The sequence below is a fragment of the Perna viridis genome, chromosome 2 (assembly GCF_037379345.1).
Source record: "Perna viridis isolate PV_CMFRI_1.1 ecotype Kerala chromosome 2, ASM3737934v1, whole genome shotgun sequence".
Lineage (NCBI taxonomy): Eukaryota > Metazoa > Mollusca > Bivalvia > Mytilida > Mytilidae > Perna > Perna viridis.
The window spans coordinates 4,024,635-4,050,130 of NC_142446.1; the positions used below are offsets into that span (position 1 = coordinate 4,024,635).

The 25,496-nt window shown below is 34.6% G+C and overlaps 1 protein-coding gene and 1 long non-coding RNA gene across 3 annotated transcripts; one reads left to right on the plus strand and one right to left on the minus strand.

The window, feature by feature from the left end:
* Positions 1–24,489, minus strand: LOC148623344 (uncharacterized). Of its 2 annotated transcripts, XM_088565121.1 has the most exons (4): positions 23,774–24,489; positions 21,895–22,428; positions 14,891–14,969; positions 14,047–14,276 (listed from the first exon to the last, which is right to left on the minus strand). In XM_088565121.1, the coding sequence occupies exons 1-3, from the start codon at positions 24,242–24,244 to the stop codon at positions 14,937–14,939; spliced, it is 1,038 nt and encodes a 345-aa protein (XP_088421247.1). In that variant the 5' UTR covers positions 24,245–24,489; the 3' UTR covers positions 14,047–14,276; positions 14,891–14,936. The 2 variants fall into 2 exon arrangements, with proteins under 2 accessions (XP_088421246.1, XP_088421247.1); XM_088565120.1 differs by lacking the exons at positions 14,047–14,276; positions 14,891–14,969 and adding an exon at positions 1–662.
* Positions 15,881–16,669, plus strand: LOC148623345 (uncharacterized). The gene is made up of 2 exons (XR_015919417.1): positions 15,881–16,005; positions 16,522–16,669. It is a non-coding gene; the product is annotated as an uncharacterized LOC148623345 (long non-coding RNA).
* Positions 24,490–25,496: the final 1,007 nt, after the last annotated feature.

Consider the following 25,496-nt stretch of genomic DNA (forward strand, 5'->3'; position numbering starts at 1 on the left):
TTTACGGTTTAATTATCTATCGAATGATATAAAATTGGAGACGTTTCAGTTGAGCAATAACTTTTTTGTGATAAATTCTGACTACGAAAATCGGCAAAATTCATCGAAAGAACCCCAGAAGTATAAATTGTGATAATACTAGACAGAAAATACCAACATTTGACATTGTAAATATGTCAATTAAAGCTTTATTTCCGGTGGGGTATCTTTTTTATTTTACTCAAAAACCTAAGTGTTATCGTAATTGTGTAGGTACCATTGTAAGGCTGATATATTTGGCTACATGATGATACCTCATTTTGTTTAGTTTGTTCACACATGCTGTCCCAGGAAGGCTTAGACACTCAAACAATTGAGTCACAAAATTCTTGGCTATTTGACCACTGGGGTACAAATATAGGCTTATACTGAAAAAGAATCCGAGAATATCCTTGGCGACAAATTGATGCGGTAATGGGATGGATCAGTCGGGTGCACGGTAGACCCTCCCAGTCCATGGACTATATACAAACTAGTAAATGGAAACTTTCTTGGTATAAAGTGGAGACTTCCTGTGCATTATTGTATATATAGTTAATCCATCTGTATTAGGTTTTTACGTTTAGTTGTTCATCCTAAAAGTGAATGATTATTTCTGTTGAAGTGTCTATCCTTGAACCAATCTAAAAAAAATCAAAATACCAGGCTATTATGAGATAGTCATGGTTTCTTTCATCAAGACTGTTATCTATTTATACTGTTTTTAACACTGTTTAGAAATTATTTCGTCGTAGTAAATTTACAAGAACTTGTGTATCCCTATTGAATTTGTGACATTGTTGTGCTTTAGGTTGCCATTACTGAGCGGTAATCAATAAAACAATATAAAGTTAAGTGAACTAATTTGATTTGTTTGTACATTGTATATGATTGCATTTTTATAGTTTGACACAAAACCTATGAACCATTCACTACCAAACAAAAAAAGCATAAAACATGAATATATCTACAAAAACTCGATGTATAATACATAACCACATAGTTCTCGATCACAATTAAACTGTTAATTATAACTTAATACGTGCAATTTGTATGCGATTATATCATTTTACACTAAACCATAATTAAGGCAGAATCCATTTTATTTTCGGGGGGGGGAGCGAAATGGCTATGGATTTTTTTTTTAGAAAAACTGTCTCAGACAAAAATCCATAGCCCCCCCCCACCCCCCACCCCCCCGGGAATCAAATAGTTGTTGCCCAAATAACTTCCAAAAACAATACATTTCGGGAATATAAAAAAAATCAGTAGAAGTGTGTAATTTTTGATAGCAACCAAGTCCGCCTGAATAAACCCAAACACAGTGATACTTTTTGTTGACGTCGTCCTTGTCGATATGAAAATATGAAGAAGAGTACGGAAGTGATGTAGTCAAATAATTCACGCTGGGGCGAAAAAACGATGAGGGTCCAAATATGAAATTCATTTAGGACAGGGATATAGTTTGCTAACTTTTCAACAAAAATTAAACAAAATTATCAAAATTCTTTTACAACAGGTTAAGGACTTCCAACCTGTATCTCTATTTCATGTTTTTCAGTAAGGCAGCATTTACAAAAAAAATATGGGAACTTGCTATGCATTAGACCGATATACCGATTACCGGTAGTAACATTTTATTATTATGTCCAGATTAGGTATTTGTATCCTACATCCCTTTGAACGAAAATAAAAATAAGGGCCGCAGTCTGTAATCTGGTGTTATAGTTGACTGCAAAAATGATACGCGTTTTCAAACTTAGTGTATCAAGGATTATATGTGATACTAAAGCTCTAGGTGCTCAAAGAACTCAATTACAGACGAGATCAGTTTTAACCTCTCACAAAACTGTCCTAGAACTGTCAAAAGAAAAATTCCATGACAAATTCTCGGACAGCTCTAGAGCCAGCTCTCCTGACAGCTCTAGGAGAGCCGGTTCTACTAGTAGAACTGTCGGCTCTTCTGACAGTTCCCCTTAGAGGTTAGAACTGATCTCATATGTATATGACTAGTTTTCCCTCCATCAGACCTTGTTGAAATCATACTCTAAGACTTCGGTGTTTCAAATATAAATGCACGTGTCTCTTAAACTATGTGCTCAGTTTCTATATAGGTGTTTATGAGACAACATGTAGCACGTGGTCGACAGGATTATATAAGAAAGGATTTTTCACCAATTTTAAGCAATCCACTTTAAAAAGTTGTTTTTGCTTCCGTTAGAGCAACGCGATACAATACATGCTGTAGCCGATTTCTGTCTCTGTGTGGCAGCTTATGTAAGCTTCAGTTACTTTGCTTACATATCCTTCTTTTCTGGCAAAATAAAGCATCGTGTTAGATAGTTTTATCACCTTTTAGCAGATGGTTAGGACTTGCTTCAGGTTGTACTTTACCTTAGTGCTTAGCGGTATCTGGACCGCTTGAACACTGAGGTTCTTGTCGACATTTTGATCCGGTAAAATATCGGAAAGAATACAGAAGCGTGAAAAATGGAACACAATAGTTATGTCAAAATTCAAATAAATGGCATGAACGCGAAAACAGGAAACAAAGACGATCCACATACACAATGTAGCGAACCGAATACGATATCTATCTATCTATCCTCTTCGTGCCCATCAGCACATAAGACATTAACCATCCCATGTCACAACTATCTGTCTTTTGCTTTCTTCTCTATTTCCCTCTAGGTCTTCCCTATATTTTTCATCTCCTCTTCGACCATCGTTCGCCATTTGGGCGTCCTTTTTTTCGCTTTCCATCATGTGTCCATCTTAGTGCAATCTAAGTGATATCTTCTCCTCCTTTTCGCACAACATGCCAATCCAACGCCACCTCCTTTCTTTTTCCTTCTTTTTATCTCTATCTCCATGCAGCACTGCTTGGCCTTAAGGTATAGTTCTTTATTTGATATATTTACGCCAATAAATTTTACAGATTTGTCGAAACAGGTTTTGTGGAATGAGGAGAGTTTTTTCACGTCAATTTGTATTATGCTCCAGCATTCAGCCCCATAAAGTAACAAAGATTTCACACTACTGTTATACATTTTCAGCTTGGTTTTCATACGGCAGTTTGCAGAATGCATTTCCAGCCTTATTCTGGCTTTGGTGTCTTTCACTGTCACATTGGTGTTACTTAACATGCTGCCTAGATATTTTAACCTCTTCTATGATGTTATTTTCTAGTGTGATTGATTAATCTGTACTACTGTAGCTTTATAATGAGTCCTATTGCCCAGTCATTAGGAATTGTATCATATTTCCAGATGTGCTGAAATAAGTTGTAAAATACTTCAGATCTACTTTCAGCATTTCTGATGTTATAGAGTCGAAAACCAGGTGATTTCCTATTATTCTTCAGCATAAGTATTGCCTTCCTGATCTCTTGCCTAGATACGTCTTCAATGCTTATATCTAATTTTCTCCAAACTGTTCTATATTGGGGATATCACCCTGATGATCAATATTTAGAACTTCCTTAAAGTGCTCAGTCCATCTTTTAAGCTGCTGTTTCGTTGATGTTAAAACTCTACCATCTTTCAGACTTGCATGGTTTGCTGGTGTTGGTTTCTTTGCCACTTGGTTGTTTTGTGATCTGATATACTGTACTAAGTTGTCCCCTTGAGGCTGCTATTTCTGCCTCCATGGCTAGTGTTTCAAGATACATTTTCTTATCTACTTTAGCTTTTTGTTTAACTTCTTTGTCTTTGGCAGAGTATTCTTTCTGTAAGGCCGTTTTAACTCTCTCAGATTTTGCATTGTTTAGTTTCTTCTTAATGTCTTTCCTTTCTTGAATGCTATTCCAGGTGCTGTCGCTTATCTATTCTTTTCTCTCTCGTTTCCTGTAACCAAGTATGTTATTAGAGGTGTCTTTGTAAATATTTTTTTAATATCATTCCATTTCCGTTCCAAGTTTTCCACTTTATCAGTGTCTGAATCCTGTAAGTTCTCTAAAACTCTAGATCTATTCCTTAACTCTATTTTAAATTTCTTTTGTACCTCAGGTTGTTTGAGCTTGTCTATATCAAACATTTTTCTCTTACTTATTATTTTCTTTATTGCCTTTTTTAATTTAAGGTTGATTTGTCCAATTACTAGATGGTGGTCACTAGGACAGTATGCTCCCCTCATTACTCTTACATCGGACAGTGAGTTTCTCCAACGTCTATCTATCATCAAGTGGTCTATCTGGTTTTTGTCTCGACCATTTGGAGAGTTCCATGTGATCTTGTGTATAACTTTGTGCTGAAAAAGTGTACCTCCAATTGTAAGGTCATTGACACCACAAAAATCTGTTAGTAATTCTCCATTCTCATTGATAGTACCAACTCCATGTTCGCCCATTATTCTTTCTTTCCCCTCGTTGTCATTACCGACTTCAGCATTCAATCTCCAAGGACTGTAGGAAAGTCATGCTGAGGTGTTTTACTCACAATGCTTTGTAATTTCTCATAAAATGCTGTTTTTGAGTCATCTTCAGCATCATAAGTGGGTACATAGCACTGTATCAAAGTAATTTTTGCAAATTTAGAATGAAATCTTGCTACAATCATTCTTTCAACTACTGGTGACCATTCGATGAGTTCTTGCTTGGCTTTGTTGTTCATGATTATAGCAACACCTTGTTGATGTTTGTTATCTTTTCTACCATATATAGGATATAGGATAAGTATAGGATCGTCTCTCCTGTAGATGAAGTAACAGATCCACAGTCAGTCCACCTACATTCACTTACTCCACGGATATAAATGTTATAATATTGAATCTCCTTTACTACATGAGCTGTCTTTCCACATAAATACATTGTGCACACATTCCAAGCGCCTATCTTAAGATATTCTTTTGGTCCCAGAAGGCTGTTCCTTTTGTTGTTAGCTTTAATTGAGCTTTCATTAACAACATTCATATTGTTGTCATGACAACTAAAATCCCTTGGTATACCGTTGCAATTTGTTTTGTTAACTGGTCTCGTTTCCGTAACTATTGAGGTTTTTATGAGACGAGTTAGTCAGTCTTGAGCTCAACTCCCAACCTGGAGGACCAGGAGATTTGCTGTCAAGGTTCCAATCCTCTACATTCGCCGCCATCCAAGGCTTACGAGCTAGGATTTGCCCGGTTTTATGTCAGAGTAGTCTCTCTTAAATAGGTACCCTTCCTGGGCTTACGACCCCCATCTGCACGGCTATTTACACATAGATGGGGGTTTGGTTTGCCGGCACCTAGGCATCTCCACTCGCCGGTGGGCCTAGTATGCCGTGCATCTAGAGGTCAAACCTCATCCGAGTCCCTGTGATTGAGCCTGGGACCGCAATGTGCCCAGTTTACCATCTGACAACTCGAGAAGGATCGAATAAAATAGATATAACACATAAAATCAGAAGAAAATAAAAAAACAAGACGTAACACAAAAATATGGCATTGATGGAACATTAAGTGATACACTGCCATGTATTGGTGTAAAAAGGGGTTGGCGAAATTTTTTTCAAAATGGCCTAACTAAAACAGTACAATTTGGATATAGCTGAAAATTGAACTTAATCTGTAACTTATGGTACTAAAAAATGTCATTAATACTTTCTCAAGTTATCAACTTAAAACTCTCGGGAGACGGACAGACACGCTATTTTTCTAAATAATGTCTCGCCACTTCGCGTAGAGGGGTATCAAAACTAAAGAACTAGCAATATGAACTTCAACATACAAACAAAAAAACACGGGAGTTACACCAAGTGCTCCGGAAGGGTAAGCATGTCATGCTCCGCCAGCCTCACCCGTCATATTAGAGTGTAGTCCTGTTCATAGCATAGTCTAGCAACAACAATGCATCTCCCCCAGAGGAGTCCATGCCAAAAATAAAAAATACATTTTGGCAATCTCATTCAATTCAACAAAGTATCATGATGTAAATAAAATAAATATTGCGTAAATGGTGGAAAATTATAAGAAATAGACAAATTCAATAAGGATAATAAAAAATCACCATAAATCATGGAACAATACCAAATTATTAAAAAAGAGCCGATTAAGACATTTCTCATTTTTGTTTCATGACTTGACGATTTCCTGGTTGGTAGCTTCCTTTAGAATTTATATATATATGTTGTGTATACGTTGCAATTTTGTACATGTTATAACTTGTATGACACAAAAACACAAGTTATAACATGTACAAAAAATTGCCAAAAATTATTTCAACTTATACAATATTTTCAAAATGACATACCACTTAAATTGTATGCATGGTTATAGACTAAGCAATGGGAAAAACGTATCTTTACAAAACATATAAAATATTGATTTATATTTGTATTAACGGCTTCAAGATGTTGATATATGACATCTGAATCTGCACATCACTTTCATTTTTCTGCATTTACACCTTACACTCTTACAGTCTTTCTTACAATTACAGTGCAGGTGTCCCTGTCCTCCATATATACCAACCAGAAAATTTAATAGATAGATTCATGGCGATATATAATTAATAAAGGTAAGTACATTTCATATATGCATGAATTCATGGTCTGATGAAACAGGAATATTGTTAAACAAAACCGCAAACGTTTTGCAGTCCATGGACAATGTTTGTAACTTGTTAATCCTATAAACCCAAACCATTGCCGATTGATAATAAGACAACGCCTGATAACGCATTAGTATGTGGTGTCGTAGCATGAAGTGTAATGACAAAATGATTGTTAATAAAATAAACTACAGTGCTCCAGTAAGATAACCTAATGTTATCCTAATGTGCTATCGGAGCATGATTTTTATTACTTGTTCTTCCTATGAAATCTTTTTTCTACTTATACTTGCAAGTCGTTAACATCTTCCCAGTTAGGCTGAAAAGATAGTAAAAGTTCATGGCATAAAAAGCTATAGTTCATATGTATAGTAGATCTCCAGGTTCACCGCCGTTTAATGACGTGAATGGGAAACGGATTGACGAACCGCTGGCTCCAGATACAATGCATGGAAACCCCAGTTTTGAAAGCTAGCAATAATGTATCTTGTCATCTCACGACCGTTTGGTAGCTTTGTGATAGTTGAACTGAGAGATTCATGAAACACTGCCTAATTCATTATATATAAGGAGTAAAGAAATGGTGAATATGTCAAAGATACAACAATCCCACCGGGATGGAAGATGCCAGCTCAAGGCCACCCATGGGTCTTCAATGAATGACGGGGAAAACCTCACCCCACAGAGCAGGCTGCATCTGGGCCAAAACAGCATTATACACAGGTACAGCGAAATAGTTGACTCTATATACTCCATCATTGTAAAAGTAAACTGAAAGTGAAAACGAAACAATACATACAGAGGCCAGAAATTCCTGACTTGGAAAAAGCCAAAAAATACGGGGTTAAAATATTTTCAAATCTGGCGACTGTGGAAAAAAAAATATTACACTATTAATCACACCTAAAAATCAATTTTAAAATGTCTGAGTCCATTGTAAAAACAGAAATAAAGAAACTGATTACACGTTTCACAAATGAACAAACAATGGGCTACTAGTAGTTAACTGACATACAAGCTCAAGACCAGTTTAAATCTACGAAAAGTTAAAATATCCTCATCGTACGTAATATCAATCCCAATTTTTCCCAAGCGGGGTTGAGAGGCAATTAAGGTACATATTAAGTCATACAATAAGGACACAACCCGAGTCATGCCGAAAACTACTTTTAAATATAGTGTGTTAGTTTCTATGTAAAGACCCTATGAGCGAATCAATGTTAATGCAAAAAAAATTATATCTTTAACGATTTGACAACAATATGACAACTAAACCTTACGAATTAGCCTAATATTGGGTGAGTATTGAGATTTCCGCGCTACCTTCCAGAAGAATAGTACCATAATATATAGGATGGGAAATATGCATGAGAATGAGTTCCTTGTATTGGTTGAAACAATCCTGAATGTTTTTACGAGCTAGTGATATTGAAAACCTTGATGCAATAATTTCTCAGTCATATAATGATTTATTTCGTTAAAATCCGAAACATTGTTACAAATACGAGAATTGTGATATATAAACACCATATGATGGTGACAAAGGGACGTCATCATCTAAAAAACGGATAGTTAAATAACACTATAACAATAAAGTTGAAAACGATAGCACTTTCTGTATATCCATTACATCCTTCATGTCGTGCATTAAAAAGCTAGGACACCGTTACTTCGAGTAGACAGTGAAAAGTATCGAAGCGTTTATACAGCCCCCGGGCATAGTCATACCCGTGAATTTGGGTCATAGTGTATTCGGGGAAATTAGTTGTTATGTGACTACGTTCAGATCCGTGACTTAGTGATCCAATTTGTGATCTGCACTCTTATGATGTACAGCTCACAGCTATTGCTGAATCTTTGACCCAGAAAAATACTTTTTGGGATCAAATCAACACTTTCTAGTGCAAGTAAGACAGGTAGATAAGTCAACTTATTGGTGCATGCCAGTCAACTGATGAGAAATCTCAAAGACCGAAAAAAATATTGTTATGTTTTCGATCACCATTCCGAAATTTTGTAGGGTCGGTAGGTGGGGATTTATTTTTATTTAAAACTTTTGAATTGGAATAAGTCATTATGGTGACACCAAACTCAAAATACAATGGAAACCAAATATGCAGACTGAACAACTAATCTCATTTGGGATTCGGCGCTTGAGATAATTTTTTTTTTGTTTTGACGGTGCTGGGTGGTGGTCAAAACAAAAAAAAATATATATCAAGTGCCGAATTCCAAAACGGATTATCCATGACCAAGAGCACACTCACGGCATGTGTGTTTACAATCGTTTCTAAATATAAACAACCAGTATTTCTAACTCTTTGTTTTTCCATCTAGGATAGAAAAAAAACATCTTAGGCTTTATTTTTTTTCTTTTTTGTACAAGACAATCGGCAGACTTTTTAATTATTATTTTTTCAGTATCACAGATAAAAACTTTAGGGTAGGAGGCCTAAACGGATGGTCTATTTATTACTCCAGCAGTGCTAGAGATTGTCTGGCAAGCTATTTTCTGACTTGGTTTGGCGCATGGAGGAACGGAATTCCAACCTCTTACATTGTAAGTTTCTGTATATATGTGCATGTATTTGTATTACTCAAGTTTCTCCTTCAGTATCATTTCTCCATTGAGAATGATAAAATTTGATTTTCAAAATTTAAAGTTTAGCATAATAAGTGGAGAAATAGTTTAGGAAATTGAAATGAGGTTGAACTAATCTCCTTTTCTGAGCTCATTTTATTATGATATTGTACACAAATGTGCATGCAAGTTAAAATACATTGCACATACAATGTCTTTTAAAAAAAGTTCTACAACCATAGTGATGTCGGATGATGTTTTCCTTAGAATATTCAATAGACACTGATTTTGCATTACACATTATGATGTAGAGTAACACCATACATTCAATCAACAAATGCAGGCATTGATATACATTACCTGTATGTAAAAAAACAAAAACAAAAAACATTTTTGATAATTTTTGTAAAGTATGAAAAATAAATGTCCACTCTTTTTCATATATTTGCAGACAGACAAATATGGATGAATTGCTTCTCTATTAAAAGAATGAGGGTTTTATTTAGTATCAAGACATTAATACTACACACGTAAAAATAACTCAGTTTGATTAAATTGTGAAGATTGACAGAATTTTATGAAATAGAGATTCTAAAGAAAAGATAAAAAAACTGAGAGTCCAATTTTACCAAGCTGACCTACATAAATACTCCTACAACGTAAGAGGTTGGAATTCCGTTCCACCATACCCCAACCTCTTACTTCCGTACTTACTTAGTAAATCATTTTCCATTTAAAACGTTTTATACAGTTTCTTTACCATAACACGGGAAAAGGTGACTAAATTGAAAAAAGACAAATGACCTACCTGATGAGAAAATCCAGCAATCCTGGAAATCCGTTGTAAAAGCAATTAAAATGAAATTTATATTTAGTTTTTAGCTTTTTAAGTGTGTAATTCCAGTTGATAAAACTACGGATTTTAATATTTGCGAAACGAACAAATCAAATTTATCAACGAATTGCCTTTTCCAACTTTAGATTCGTTTTGTCAAATATATATTGTATTCCGTAAAATAACTGACGTAGTTCAAAATGGCTGGTCATTTTGACAACTGTCTTCATTACAAAAAAGTTTTCTAGGTATTAAACAAATATTTAGGATTTTTATCGCTTGAATTCCGGTAGGTTAAACTTCTTTTATGTGAATAAAAGACTTAAAATATTTTAAAATACATGTTTAGCTAATTCACATTTTCGGTGGCTTTCAACATGTCAGATGCTAGAGGTTAGGATGGCACCAAGTCTGAAAATATCTTGCCAGACAACTCTAGCATTGCTGGAGTACTACATAAAGTGAAATGGGCTATAACATGGCATAGCAAGTTCAACACATCCATGCAAGTACACCTTGAAGGAAGAAGAATTGTAATATGTACATGTATATGATTTGTCTTAAGGTTATCGCAAGCCATTGTGGAATTTGTTCCCCTTTTAGATGATTAATTACATATTTTAATGGATTTTAACAAAATGTGCATAATTCAATTATTGATATCAATAAATGGAGGAGATTTCTAGACAATGCAAACACGTCCAAAACAACGTATGTTATGTTCAAATATGCTCTTCGGGCAATACCAGTCTGCGTCCATACTCGCCCCTCGGGCAATACCAGTCTGTGTCCACACTTGTTAACGATAGGGAATGAAAAATCATCCCTTTTGTCGTAAATTCTAGTATAAAGTTTTCCATTGTTGATATAAATACTTTGATCAAGAAACTCTTTATTATCAATATTTGCTTATTCAAGGGAAGTTCCGAAGGGTGTATGAATAATCTTCAGTATGAATATTGAAAAGCCAAAATATCGTCCAAATATCTGAGGGTGTTGTCAAATTTATCTACCAAATGTTGTTTTGAAGGGTCTTTATTTATTCTAGTCATAAATTGTCTTGTACAGCTGCGACTTGTTGTCATCTAAGAACTCGAGCGGCGGATCTCGCTCAAGATATTTAGGGTAATATAGTAATGTGAATGAAAACGACCCTTTGTTCGTCTGATTCTTGGCGATGAAGAACAAATTACGAGCTGCAAAACCGATCATCATCGACGGAAGAGTATTTATACAACAGTTGGTTAACAGATCTTGTAATTTGGAAATACATCAAAATCCAATGTAATGGCCTGAATGTGAAAACTGGAAGCAATGACGATCTTTACGCACTATGAAGCGAACAGAATAAAAAAAGATAGCATATGGAAACTGAAGATAAGGCAAGCAACCTAAATCACTAGCGTTATAAACTCCCACAAAAAAAAAATAAATAGGGAGTGGCATCAGGTGCTCTAGGGTATAAGCATGCCCTGTTCCGCCAGTGATGTAAATTAAGTAAATGATAGGGAAATGACCAAAAAAAATTGAACATGTGATCTTGAACTTGATATCACATAGCAAAGCATCGCGCGAAAATCAACTGAGATATCATCAATAATTTACTTTAAGAATAAAATGAAAAGAAATGTCTCAATGTGTAATTTCAACGCACTCATGTGATGGTAATATAACCGAGAGATAACGGACAGCCGGACCCCGATGGACGTTTTTAGTGGAAACCAAATTTTATTTAACTTTTCATGTAAGAGCTGGACATTGTTTATTTTATCGTTTTAAGATGTTCTCCGTATCTATAGTTTCTATATTTATTGATTGACATTTATTTCTTTGTAATTGACTCTGGTCGCCCATTTGCTCTTTAATCCCCTGTTTATGTTTGTCATTGAACTGAGAAACTTATCAATATAGTAATTATCGCTAAATGATGATATACCTCAAAATTCGAAATGTTGTAAGTGTTTTATGATCCCCAGTCCCTGACTTTCTAACTTAACACATGTATTTGTATACCAGATGTAAATAAAGTTGTATATAGTGTATAGTGTGATCAAAGACGGCCAGTGAGAAAATAAAATACGTTATGTATCACAGTACCTAGCTCCTTTGAAATGCTTTTTCGCGGCTTATCCAACACAGTATGTGGAATCTAACTGACTATTTCTTGCCTCATCTGTGAGATGAAAACTTCATATCGTTCAATCAAATTGTAGTGACCAGGCGCGTAGCTGAGGCCAAATTGAAGTGTAGGCAAAATTACGGCAGGGGATCTGGGGGCCGCTTAAGACCCCCAGCAGGTCCAGGGGGCGAAGCCCCCCCCCCCCCCCCCCCACCAAAGCTCCGCGGAGATAGCGTTTTAGAGCATCATTTATGCCTCTCCTGGATGTATTTTATGTCAAAAATTTTTTTTTTTAAATTGGCAAAATTAAGTGAAGGCAAAAGCTTTTTTGCCTAACGGCAGCTATGCGTCTGGTGACGACCTTTAAACTTATGTAGTTTTTATATATTAACAAAGGCTGAACGTGTCCTTAACAGTATTCGTTGTCTACATAGAAAGTGCGTTTACATATCACAACCTCGAAAGTAACGGATGAAATGTGAAAAATATAATAATTAAAATTTATTCATATAGGCTTGAGATGTTGGTTTATTGCCACTGAGAAAGGGGAAGTTTACCATTTGAAAGACAAAATCATCCCGTTTTTTCATTCAAACGTCCTGCATCATCCATATGTAATACACTACATCGTCTTAATGTGGTCTACTCACATGCAATATAAATATGACATGGAAGACAAAGAAGTCGCAGTTCAAACACACTTTGTTATGGACAATATACTACGTGCTGCGTCTTAAAAAAAACTAACAAAAACAAAACAAATTCAAAAACAAAAACGATCGCATGCACACCAATTTAAATTGAATCGATAAAGAAAAAAAAGGATGGAAAAGCAAAATTGTCCGTTCTGTATTTTAAGTATTAGGAGATAAATTTATTATAAAGATTTGGAGGCGTTAATCGTGGATTATACGGTGGCAAATTGATTTGACTGGCGACGCGTAAGCTACGTAATAAATCAAAGTTTTTAAATAGTAATTACACAGTGGTTTTAATAACAAATTGCGAATTTCAAATCATTCTTTTATAAGAATGCTTTGCAGGGCAAAGCTTGATACGACTGCACAGGTTGCACCGTACCTTGAACAAACACCTTTCTCAAATATTAAAAACCATAGCCTGACCATAGAGACTTCGTTTACAATGTAAATATGTACATTGTCCTCAGACAGGATATCAACATTTAGACAGACAGGATACCTACAGCCACTCGGACAGGATACCTACAGTCAGACAAACAGATCACATTATACATTTACATACTGTTTTCTTTCTAAAACTGTAGGAAACATGTTAACAACAAATCATGTGGACAGGATACATATAGTCACTCAGACAGAATGCCTACAGTCAAAGAGAACATCTACAGTCAGACAGATACCTACAGCCACTCAGACAGGATACCCACACTTAGATGGACAGGATACCTACACTCAGACGGCCAGGATACCTACAACCACTCAGACAGTATACCTACATTCAGACGGACAGATTACCTACCGTCACTCAGAAATGATACCTACATTTAGACGGACTGGATACATACAGTCACTCCAACAGGATACCTACAGTTAATGAGACAGGATACCTACAGACAGGCGGACAGGATACCTACAGTGACTCGGACAGGATACCTAGTCAGACAAATAGAGCACCTGCAGTTAGATGGACAGGATACCTACAGTCAGAAGGACAGCACAGCTAGCACAAACACGTAATAAAAATGTTTGAGAAACGTTTCCTTAAAAAGACTGAAAATATTTTTTAGAAATGTTTTTAAAACGTAAAAATGTATGGTTGCAGAAAAATTATAATAACGTTTTCAATAAACATTCACTATAATGTTGTTATAACATTCCTTAAAAAGACTGAAAACATTTTTTAGAAATGTTTTTTTTTTAAACGTAAAAATGTATGGTTTCAGAAATATTATAATAACGTTTTCAAAAACCATTCACTATAATGTTTTTATAATGTTTTTCAATAACATTTTTTCAAAACAATCTAAATTATGAATATTTTAATGCAAAAATTGCATACACATACAACAGGTTTAACATGAGATAAGAAATTTGTAGAGTTCTCTATATTTTGTTGATGTAGCAACAAACGAAACGAATTTTCAAAGATAGGTTTTGTCAGTTTACTTATCCTCTTCAGGCATCTCAAGCAGTGTCCATTTCAGTTCTTTGGTTTCCTGAAAAAAGATAAACACGATTAATGGTATAGTTACGATATACATACCTACAGTATTAATAATTAAAACTAAAGGAAAACATTAAACATACTATCAATTAGATATTACTTGATTTTTTTGCAACAGGTCAATCATGGAAATACTGTTCTCTGCTAGATTAAAACATGCTGTTTTATATCGAGATTATATTTGTACTTTGAAAAACCATGAATTGAGTTTTTAAGCTGAAATTGTGGTAAGCAGAGCTATGTACACCTCTTTAAAATGTATGTTCTCTTCAAACAGGAAGTGGATATTCATGGAACCAAACATGTGTTCTATATTTAAACCTTTATTGATCGAAGTACAGCAAACAGATGTGAATCCAAGAGGATCCCCCTCATATTTGAAAGAAATAATTTGATTTTATAGAACATTAATGATACTTCCAATAGTGAGCCCTCTCAAAGGCCATATTTTCCCACTTTTCGGAGTTTCCGGATCTGCTACTGAATTATGTAAAACAGTGATTGCATATTGCGGTCAAATGAATGAACAGATACACTAAAAGACTAGCAAATGCCATGATCACTTGTCATGGTCCAATCAGATTTTCATCACTATATAAAACTTACCTTGAAAAAAAATTAATCATCTTGGTTTATTGGGAACATTAAATCATTAGGTATGAGCTTCTTTTGTAATCCTTATTCCCTGCAAAAGAGAAAGATCAAATGTATTTCTTAAAAAAAAGATAAATTAAAAATGATAAGCATTATATACTCAAAGCCCAATTTTGTCAATATGTGTAGTGTAAATGTTTCAAAGTTTCTGTCAATTTGGCTTTCCATAAATGCAGGACATGAAGTAATGTTATAAATTAGACAAAATAACTTGCAAAGTTTCAAAATAAATGTCCTGGTCAGATTCAATGCAAGATATCAACCTAAGTACTCATAAACATGATCATACAATATTCATACAACCATCATGACGATGAAAAATGGTTTAAACATACATCTATAATGCAAAACTGTTGAAAGAGTAATCAAGGGAACCAATGTTATAGCGGTAATCAAAAGAATGTAATAATGAGCTTCTTTTGTAATCCTTATTCCCCGCGAATGTGAGAGAATGTGTGTATTTCGTAAAAATGATAAGCATTAACTGTGAACTTTATTAACTCGATCCAATCCCCCGGAGAGGGTCAAAATCTACAATAAAAAAAAAAAACAAAACAAAACAACAAAAAAAAACAAGAAAAAAACAATTTACAACCATAAATATCTACCTCTCCCAACACATATTATTGAAAGTGTTGGAGTGGTGCGCAGTACTGGTCGTATCTTAATATTTCTTACCAAAAAACGATAAAAAATCATTATGATGTTATCAATGATATAAAGAAGAGCAATAATATGAAAAGCCTATTAATTTTGGGCGAATTATAATACGAATAGCCATGTATATCTTTCCTTCTGTGCTTGAAATACCATATCACAGCAAATTAAAAAAAATATAAGGTGTAATCAAAGTTTTTAGCCATATCAAAGTTAATCAATTATTACATTCACCGGAAGTGTTGTGACCAAAATTATTAAATGAACACTTTAATTTCGTGAGTGGATTTTAGTACTTTTCCGTATCCAATACTATAATTATTGAGAATTTAAACAAGGTCAACAATGAAAGTCATACGTTTAAATTGATGAAATGAAGCTAATTATGAATACCATGGTCAAACAATACGGTATGTTTACTTTATTATGAGTTATACAATTGGTGTAAATGCATAAAAGGTATGAGCAAGCATTAAATTGTACTTTTGAGCTTGCATGCATTTTAGGAATCGAACACATGACCGTGAAGGGTTGATTTTATGTATATTTTCTGCAACCTTTATGAAACCATGATATTGCTTCTTTTACACATCATATTGAGTGTTTTGAGTATGCTTTCAATTGGAAATGCATTTTGAATGATATTACATTGGGAAAACACATAGAACATACACATAAGAATACATGTCATGTATAATATTCTGGAACTTGGACAGTTGTTTATTTAATTAAGCACATGACAATATTACACACACATATCCACACATACAATACTTACCATATATACTTACCTTATACACAATTTACATTGCATATGGTATTGTCGTATTATTTTGATTGTGTTTTGATCATGTTGGTATTATTCAGAATATTGCTGATGTTTTGTTAGGCAATATATTATTTTCAGTTCATTTGTATTTTTTCAGTCAATCCTTTCATATGTAATTCCATGAGATGATAATAAAGAACATTTGAACTGATTTGGTATGATGGTATATTCGTGGCCTAGCTACCCACAGGAAGTAATGTATGAACCCTGAAAATATGAAATAACAATAAAAATATATTGAATTATTTATTTTCTTTATTTCCACTTCCCAATTATGTCTCTCATGCTCTCCATACAGAAAATCATATCCCTATCGAGAACTGATGATCTAGTACCCATAAAGTCATTAATAAGTCACCTATTGAAAATGTGTTTTTCTCACGATGTAGACATGCAATCTCGCCAATCTTCTGATAAAATAAAAACAAAGATCAGTTCTTATAATGACTTTAAAATTGTTGATTGATTGATTTATTGTTGGGGTTTAACGTCCGAGCAGCAATATTTCAGCTATATTAAGACGATGAACATGAAATGGATGATTAAATGAACACGAAATCTTTAAAATTGTAGCTATTTAATAAGTTGTTAGGACGTTCTTTGTGACGCTCAAAATACACCTATTTATACAAAGTTCTGCAATATAAACATATTAATTAATTCACTGAGACACTTATCTATCATAAGAAAATAATCAAAGTTAAAAAATTACTTCGTGTGGGGTCAACACCTAATTGATATAAATTTTGACATGTTAACTTTGTCATTCCGGACATACAATTGAAACAATATTATACAAAACCGGAAACGGAGAAACACAAAAAATTTCCGTAGCAGTACAAATTTTCGGGGGCATTACAAAGACACAAATTAAATCAAAATCAGAAATCACTTGAGAGTTTGTCTTCACAACGTTATGTTGTCTAGTGACTGGGAAATTGTAAAATGACTAATTGACAAGCTATGTTAATCAAACAAGGTTACACAGACTAGTATTTATTCAAAGTACTTGGGCATACAGTCTTTAACTATCTAATTACAAAGAATTGTGCTTACATTTTGTTGGACAGATCCAGTTCTTTAAATCGTCTTCAAAATAGTGTATGTGCTCCTTGCACACGTCTGTAGGATAATACGCACACTAATAAAGATTTGCTCTAACCTATTTCAATAGCAACATGTGGCACAAAATTTACACTATTATCTTATTATTTCTATCGAGATGCCATCATCTATATATCATCGATGTTGCTTAATTAAAAGACAAGGAACAATGAACAGGGATGAATTAATTGTAAATCAAATATGCATGAAAATTAAGAAGACTAGTATTACATATGTACATGTATAATGTAGATTATCATAATTTTAATTTCATGGCCTATTTATTTATTATTCTATATTTGTTATCTATGAGAAAATTGTTATTTAATATGAGTAGTATAGTAGGAGTTTTAGCCTTACTATTTCTCGGGAGGTGCACCTCAATACGCATGCACATAACGTCACATCCGGAAGTGACCATTGGGTGTGACCGGAAGTGGACTTAAATGGGGGACCAATAAAGGGACTATGGGGACTTTTGATGTAGGAAAATATGCTTTGAGAAAAGGAAAAAAAAAACAAGATACTTTGATGAATGGACTACGCCAAGACCCTTATATTTCGATGAAAGGACTACCCCAATCGATCCAGGATGAAACTCAAAAAAACTTACCCAAGGACCCAACTGACAAAACTTTTTCATACACCCGACAGATGATCCCCTTGCTTTCGATGTACCCAAGGGATACTTGGACGACCGTTTTATGCCGTGGGCCCATCCCTTTACCAACATCATAGCAGGACCCACCGGAAGTGGAAAAACGATGTTTGTAAGTCGATTTGTACAAAACGTTAAACACTTGATGATGCATAGACCCGATCGAATAACGTGGTGCTACGATGTGTACCAGACCATTTATGGAACAATGGAGGATGTCGACTTTGTACAAGGACTCCCCGACCTTGACACATTGGATCCCAGAGAGAAACATTTGCTTATTCTAGACGATATGATGAATTCGGTCACCGAATCTATCTCGCATCTCTTCACGAAATATTATCACCATAAAAATATAAGTGTCATGTTGCTGGTTCAGAATCTGTTCAACAAAAACAAGTATCACAGAACCATCAGTCTAAATGCTCATCACCTGGTTCTGTTTAAAAATCCCAGAGACGTATAACAGGCCATGACCATGGCCCAACAAATGCTTCCAAAAAAAAACCAAACTACTTTATGAAATCGTACGAGTATGCCACTGCCAAACCTCACGGATATTTATTGATCGACATGAAACAGGGCACTCCCGACAACTTGAGATTGAGAAGCAACATTTTCCCATGGGAAATTCAGGATGTGTTCTTGGATGAAGAGAAGTATAAATAGAGATGAAAAAGGATATGTGGTCACTTCTTGGCCGACTCGCAAAGGAGATGGACGCACCCGGAGCAATTAAGATTTACAAGATTCATTTAGAAGAGGTCACCAGACGTGATGCCATACACGTGCAATGGACGACAGAACGTGTACAATGCAAACCAAAGAATGAACTGTCAAAAGAAAAAGAGGTCCCATAAAGACCTCGTGGTACACCAACTGGAGGAAAGAAACAAGCTAAGAAAACAGATGTGACACCTATATATGGAACTGTATAGAGAGGATTTCGGAACAACGATCTTGCAGATGTATTAAGAATGTAACACGTACAACGTCAGAATATCAAATACAAGTGAAAACCAGAGCGGAATATCGTGCATCTTTGCATAAGAAACAAAAGATCAAATAGACGCATTGGAAACATATGGACCTGAGAGCGGGTCACTATAAGACTCCGCATATGTCTTTGCATAAGAACGATCTGAATAAATTTGATGGAATAAAAAAAACAAAAGTTCAATCGCATCACAGAGCGGGGTACTAAAGGTTGGTGCAGATGTCTTGCAAGGCTAACAAATCGAGCGACAGAATGTTGCAAAAGTTCAACTAGATGAATCAAATGATCTACGATATCAGGACCTTATATAATGAGAAGACAGTTCATAAAAAAAAAGAGCTATATGGGATATACAACGAACATCATCAGAAGTCATTTTACAGAGGAACGAAAGGAAGAGAAGATTAAATAGAGTGGAAAAAAACAGCATTGACGCCAATGATACTCGAACGGCAAGAATACTCATATTAAAGCAGAATCATAAGAAGGTCGGATCGTGAAAAACCTAAAGGGGAAGAAATAAAGAATGGTTTATGGAACAGACCATTGAGCAGGACCGGGTTTCGAAAAACAGACGATATAACGACGTATATATGAATATGAATTGTAAATAAAATAAAAAAGAAAAAAAATCTTGTTGTGTAATAAAACTATACCAACGAAAGATCTCCTTACAAAACAGTGTAGCTCAGAATCGATAACACCTATATAAACCGTTAACGACAGCATAGCAAACATATTTACCATCAGAGCCTCATAACACGGGTCAAAGTGAGAGTGTAAGTAACTTGAAAACATACTATAGCAGTAAAAAGTTCTTTACAAAAAACCCATCATACACCAATTAAACAAAAAAGGGATGTAGGAAACAAACCACGAATGCAAATATGGAGAGAAAAATGAAACTCCGTATGTGAACGGTTTACCCCCATAACAGGTCAAATCTTGTACACGCGACATGTAAACATTGAAAATATGGAAAGAAATCGGTTTACCCGACAGAGCCTCATAACACGTTCAAAGGGTGTACGCGACACGCAAATATCGAAAATACTATAGCAGTAAAAAGTTCAATATCCCTATAATAACAAAAGAAAAATATTAAACGAGCATACAAGTTTCAAACTTAAACAAAAAGGGCATAGGAAACAAATAATGAATGAAAATATGGAGAGAAAAAAAATCAACAAATCAATAGTTTACCCCCATAACATCAGGTCAAGTAGACGCGACATGTAAACATTGACAATATGAAAACAGGAATTTACCGACGAGGGCCCCATTCTACCGGTAAAATCGATAAAGGTTGAATGCGTCAATAATAGGTGATGCAATGGTCGACTATAAAAACATCATTTAAAAACTATTAACATTCCAAATGTATACCTTACAATGGTCAGTATATTCTTTAGACGTTAGTCAAAATAGAAACATTAATTATTCAAACTGAATACAAAAAAATATTAAAAACAAAAATAAAACAATGATAAAAATTAATGTCCGAGAGGTAAACATTGCACAACACGTCCTTATGTAGAAATGTAGAAATAGAAAAAAGCAATATAAACAAAGGAAGATAACTCTTGTCATAATACACCCGCTTTTTGTATACTTACCAGTTTATAGTATACTATATAATGATACTAATTAGGACACTTAATGAGGATACATATGGAGGTCGTTTCCTCCCTCTCAACCCCCTTCGTAGATCTAAAGGTCCCCATGTTCCCTTTATTGGTCCCCCATTTAAGTCCACTTCCGGTCACACAAGGTTCACTTCCGGTCATGCCCTAGGTCCACTTCCGGGCCCGCCCTCTACCGGTCACTTCCTGTCACACCAAAGGGTCACTTCCGGTCATTGACCACCGGAAGTGACGTCATGCGCATGCGCTTTGAGGTGCACCTCCCTGCACCTCCCGAGAAATACTAAGGCTAAATCTCCTACTATACTACTAATATGTAATTTAATTAGTTTAGAAACATTTTCTAAATTCGTTTCAGAACGTTTTTAAAAAATAATATATCAAATGTTTTTCTTACATTTCTACAACTATTTATTGAATATTTCAGAAAACCGCATTAAAACCACATCTGGAAATGTTTTAATCTGTTTCAAAGAAATGTGATGAAAACATAATCAGAAAATATTTTTTCGTAACATATAAGAAACATTTTTATAACATATCCAAATAATGTTAAAAAATAGATCCAAAAACATTACAGTGACATGTTATTTAAACATTGTAAATACATTTCAATAAACAGTTCTGAAAACCTTTTTCAAACTTAAACGGTAAAATGTTTCAAAAACGTTATCAACACATTTTGAAAAAAATTCAAAATGTTTTAAAAACGATTTTAAAATGTTCTGTTGAAAATGTTTTAGCAAACTACTAATAAACTTTAAAAAAAATATTCCGAAAAGGGTTCGTGCTACCTAGGAGGATACCGAACAGTCAGCCGAGCAAAACATCTGCAGTTAGACGGACAGGATATCTGCATTCAGACGAACAAGACATCTACATTCGGACAGGCAGGATACCTACAGTTTATCACACTGAACACCTACATTCAGATAACAGGATCATGTGGACAGGATATCTCAAGTCAGCCACACGGGACAGCCACACAAATTGTTGTGAGTAAACGGTACAAGGTTCATAACAAAGTAAAAGAGAACTAGTTATGCATCAACCGCGTGGTAAACATACCTCGTTATTGGTGCTTTTTTCTCTCCAACAAATATGTATGCTCTGTAAGTAACTGTTGGGTAGTTGGTACCAAGTAGTCTGTTCCCCATCCATATTGTAACCCTTTAAAACGGCACTTGTAGACGAGAATCCCAACACTAGAACTAAAAAGGCGACACTACATAAAATAGGTCTTGCCAGTTCTGATTCTATGGACTCTAATATGATATCTACTGTCATCCATATAGACCTCCAACATGCAATGTCGCCAATGCTCAACATCAAAAAGAAAATATCTTGAATGATTAAATATATCATGAACGGGAGTTTATGCAGAACTTCTTCTCTCTCCTTGATACCACATTGTAAAAGTTCTCCAAGCAACTGTGTACAAACAAAAATACCTGCTGACGAAACAGCCGACATGATTCTATCCCCTGGGTACAGGTAAGCATCAAGTATTACCCACGTGTCCCGCCAAAAAACAATCACTAGACTGCCCAAAATTGAAACACAGAGAAAGGCATCAACCAGTAGTGGCAGGCTGCGTTTCATCTGAAAAAATCATAATGCAAAAATGGAGCTTATTTTGTTCTACGTTTCCGGTGGAATGATTAAGATTCGAACAGATTTTTTGTTTGATAACAAGTGTGGACACAGACTGGTATTGCCCGAGGAACAAGTATGGACGCAGGCTGATATTACCCAAAGCGCAAATTTGAACATACATACGTTTTGTCTTGAAAGAGTAACCAATGGAACCAAGATTCTGGCGGAAATTATGGCAAGCTAAAGTGGACAAAAATGAGTATTTTCTAATATTACAAATTTATTTTCAAATATTACAAATTAGATTTCTTATATCAAAAAACACTTTTTTGATATTAATAAATCTTTCTTTTTTAATATTAAAAATTCAATTCATTCATTCATTTATTGATGTCAGTAGATATTTGGTAACATATGTTAATGGATATATATCAACATACGCATAATTCAAATATTGATACCAATAAATGGAGGAGTTTTCTAGACAATGCAAACACATTCGAGACAAAACGTTTGTATGTTCAAATTTGCTCTTCGGGCAATACCAGTCTGCGTCCATACTTGTTTTAAAAACAAAACAAAACAAACAAACAAACAAACAAACAAACACAAAGCGTAGATTTTTTTTTACTTCTTTTTGGTTTTAAAATTCCTAAAAGATAACCCTTTGATTCCATTGAAACCTTCTATTTGTGGTATGTATCCTAGTAGTTCTATTTTATTAAGAATTAAACCAGAAATAAATTGTTTGGTCCCTTTTTGGTCTTTAATTCCTTCCTTGATACTGTAATCACCCCTAAAACAATCCCAATCTGACTTCACAGTTGCACTGAAACCGTACAGATTCATATACGTACACTTAGTTATACAGTTAAGTTATAAAACGTTTGCTTTTTTTATTTTATCATCCCTTTTCCTAAAAAGTTATGGGTTGTGAAACCAAAATCCTTCAAGAATGTCCCTTAAGCCTGTCGTAGATCCATACGCTTAAAAATTAGATGTCCGACAGGGAACCAGTGCATGGTTAGTGTAGTGAATGTATTATGTAAGAACAATATTAGCGTTATTTTTCTTAACTAAAGAATTATGCAGCTCCCGGATAGCCTGTTGGCTGCAGGTGTTTATAAAAGAATCTTGGTTTCCTTGATTATTCAAATTCATTTGCTTCTTCGTTTCATTCAAGAGAGTGAATTGGATTTTCCGGCAACCATATATATTTTTTTTAATTTGACAATATTAAGGTTGTAATAGTTGTTTCAAAAGAACTCTTTTTCGTTTGTTCCCTGTTACATAAAAAGTAACCGTGAAAAAATGTGAACAAAAACATTTAAAAATTGAAGAAAAAACTCACAATTTTGCTGAAAATGACGGGCTGGGCAAAGTACTCCTTTTTACCATCGAATCCAATTATAAACGGTGGACCAAGAATATTCCTTATACTCCGAAGTATACACAGAAGAAATGTACTTACACATACAAGAACAAATGGAAATAAAGAGTTATTGTATTTGTCCAAAAAGTTCCAGAGTCCTCTCCAATGAAAAATACAGCATATTGACCAAAACAGACCAAGTACCCTGGAACACACGAAATGAACAAATTTGTTTTTCTTCCTTAGATTTCTGGTCAGAACGTTTTGAGTAGCACTAAGGGCTGTAATTCCTATGACTCCAAGGGACAAAGACAATCCATTACTCAGCTCATGGTCTACGGGAAATATGTAAATATCCTGAATTGTCCATATGGTATACCAAAATGAAACAACAAAACAAACAATTATATCACTAATGAAAATATTTCCGAGCTTCCACATCCACTCCATTTTTTCAGCTTATGATCTGAGGATGGCCTCATCGGATAGTAGGCGTGGCAAGTCAAATTCTGAAGTACTTGTGAGAATCCGAAAAAAACCGAATTCTCATAGAACTTTAAAACATGATGGTAGTTACATTGAAAGACTATTTGATAATCTCCACCCAGCACGTTAAAGGAGTTTTGATATAATACCCACATCTGAATAAAATATTGACTTTGATACAGAAATGTCTATCCCACAAAACACAGGTGTTGTAGATTCGAACTTTAATAAACATCTTATTCATATCACGGTTTTGTTATTAGTTGTAACGGGTACATGTCAGCCCCGAGTTAGATTTTATATCTGGTGTTTAAAACAAGTCTTGCTTTGTTGCAGGTATTACAATCTTGTTGACATGTGAAGTTTAACATGCAAAACTGATATATGTTTTCAATTTGAATGTTTTTCTTAAATATTTTATTTCTATATAATCCTAAGTATGAATTTTGCTTCAATCCTTAATTTGAATCCTAAGCAGGTTCTTAATATAGTTAATTTATTTTGTGTGCATGTATTTAGGAATTTAATTTGTATACCCTTAATGAATTCTTTCAATTACTTTTGTTACTTTGTATGTATTATTTTCAATTACTTTATGTTTTTTGTTGTGTTTGTCTGTTTTCCATGTATGGTCTTTGTCCCTAAATTACATTCTTTTGATTCCCGCTAGAATCTTGAATTGATTACTCTTTCAATTCGTCAAAAAAGAATTATAATTTTAACGTATATATAGAGAATTCGCATATTAACTATAGTTTGTGACGACAGTCCCGTTTTGCGGTAGTTATAATCTCCTTGCTCTGAGAATTTCTTTTTCTCAGATCTGGCTGAAATTTTTTTCTTTATGAGTGGAGTCAAAAGAATGGTTAAATTAAAAATCATATTAAGAGTTGTCGCTACATGCAGTCTGACATAAATAGCAAAACTAAAAATCGTTTAATCTAGCTCCTTGGGAATGTACTTGCATGAACACAGTACTTTTATGTGCACATAACCTCTATATGTATAATGTAGAGTCCCCGAAACTTCATGTTACAGTAATGGGCAGCTAATTGGACTACACCAACTTAACAGATTCCTCAATGCCATGTTTTTGCAACAAAATGTTGAAAAGTTCATATATAAAGATATGTAAAATGCTTCGATGCTTTACACTGTCCGTGAGAGACCCCAAATGATAGCCAAGGGCTTTAAGAAGCCCCTTAGTCCGTCATGA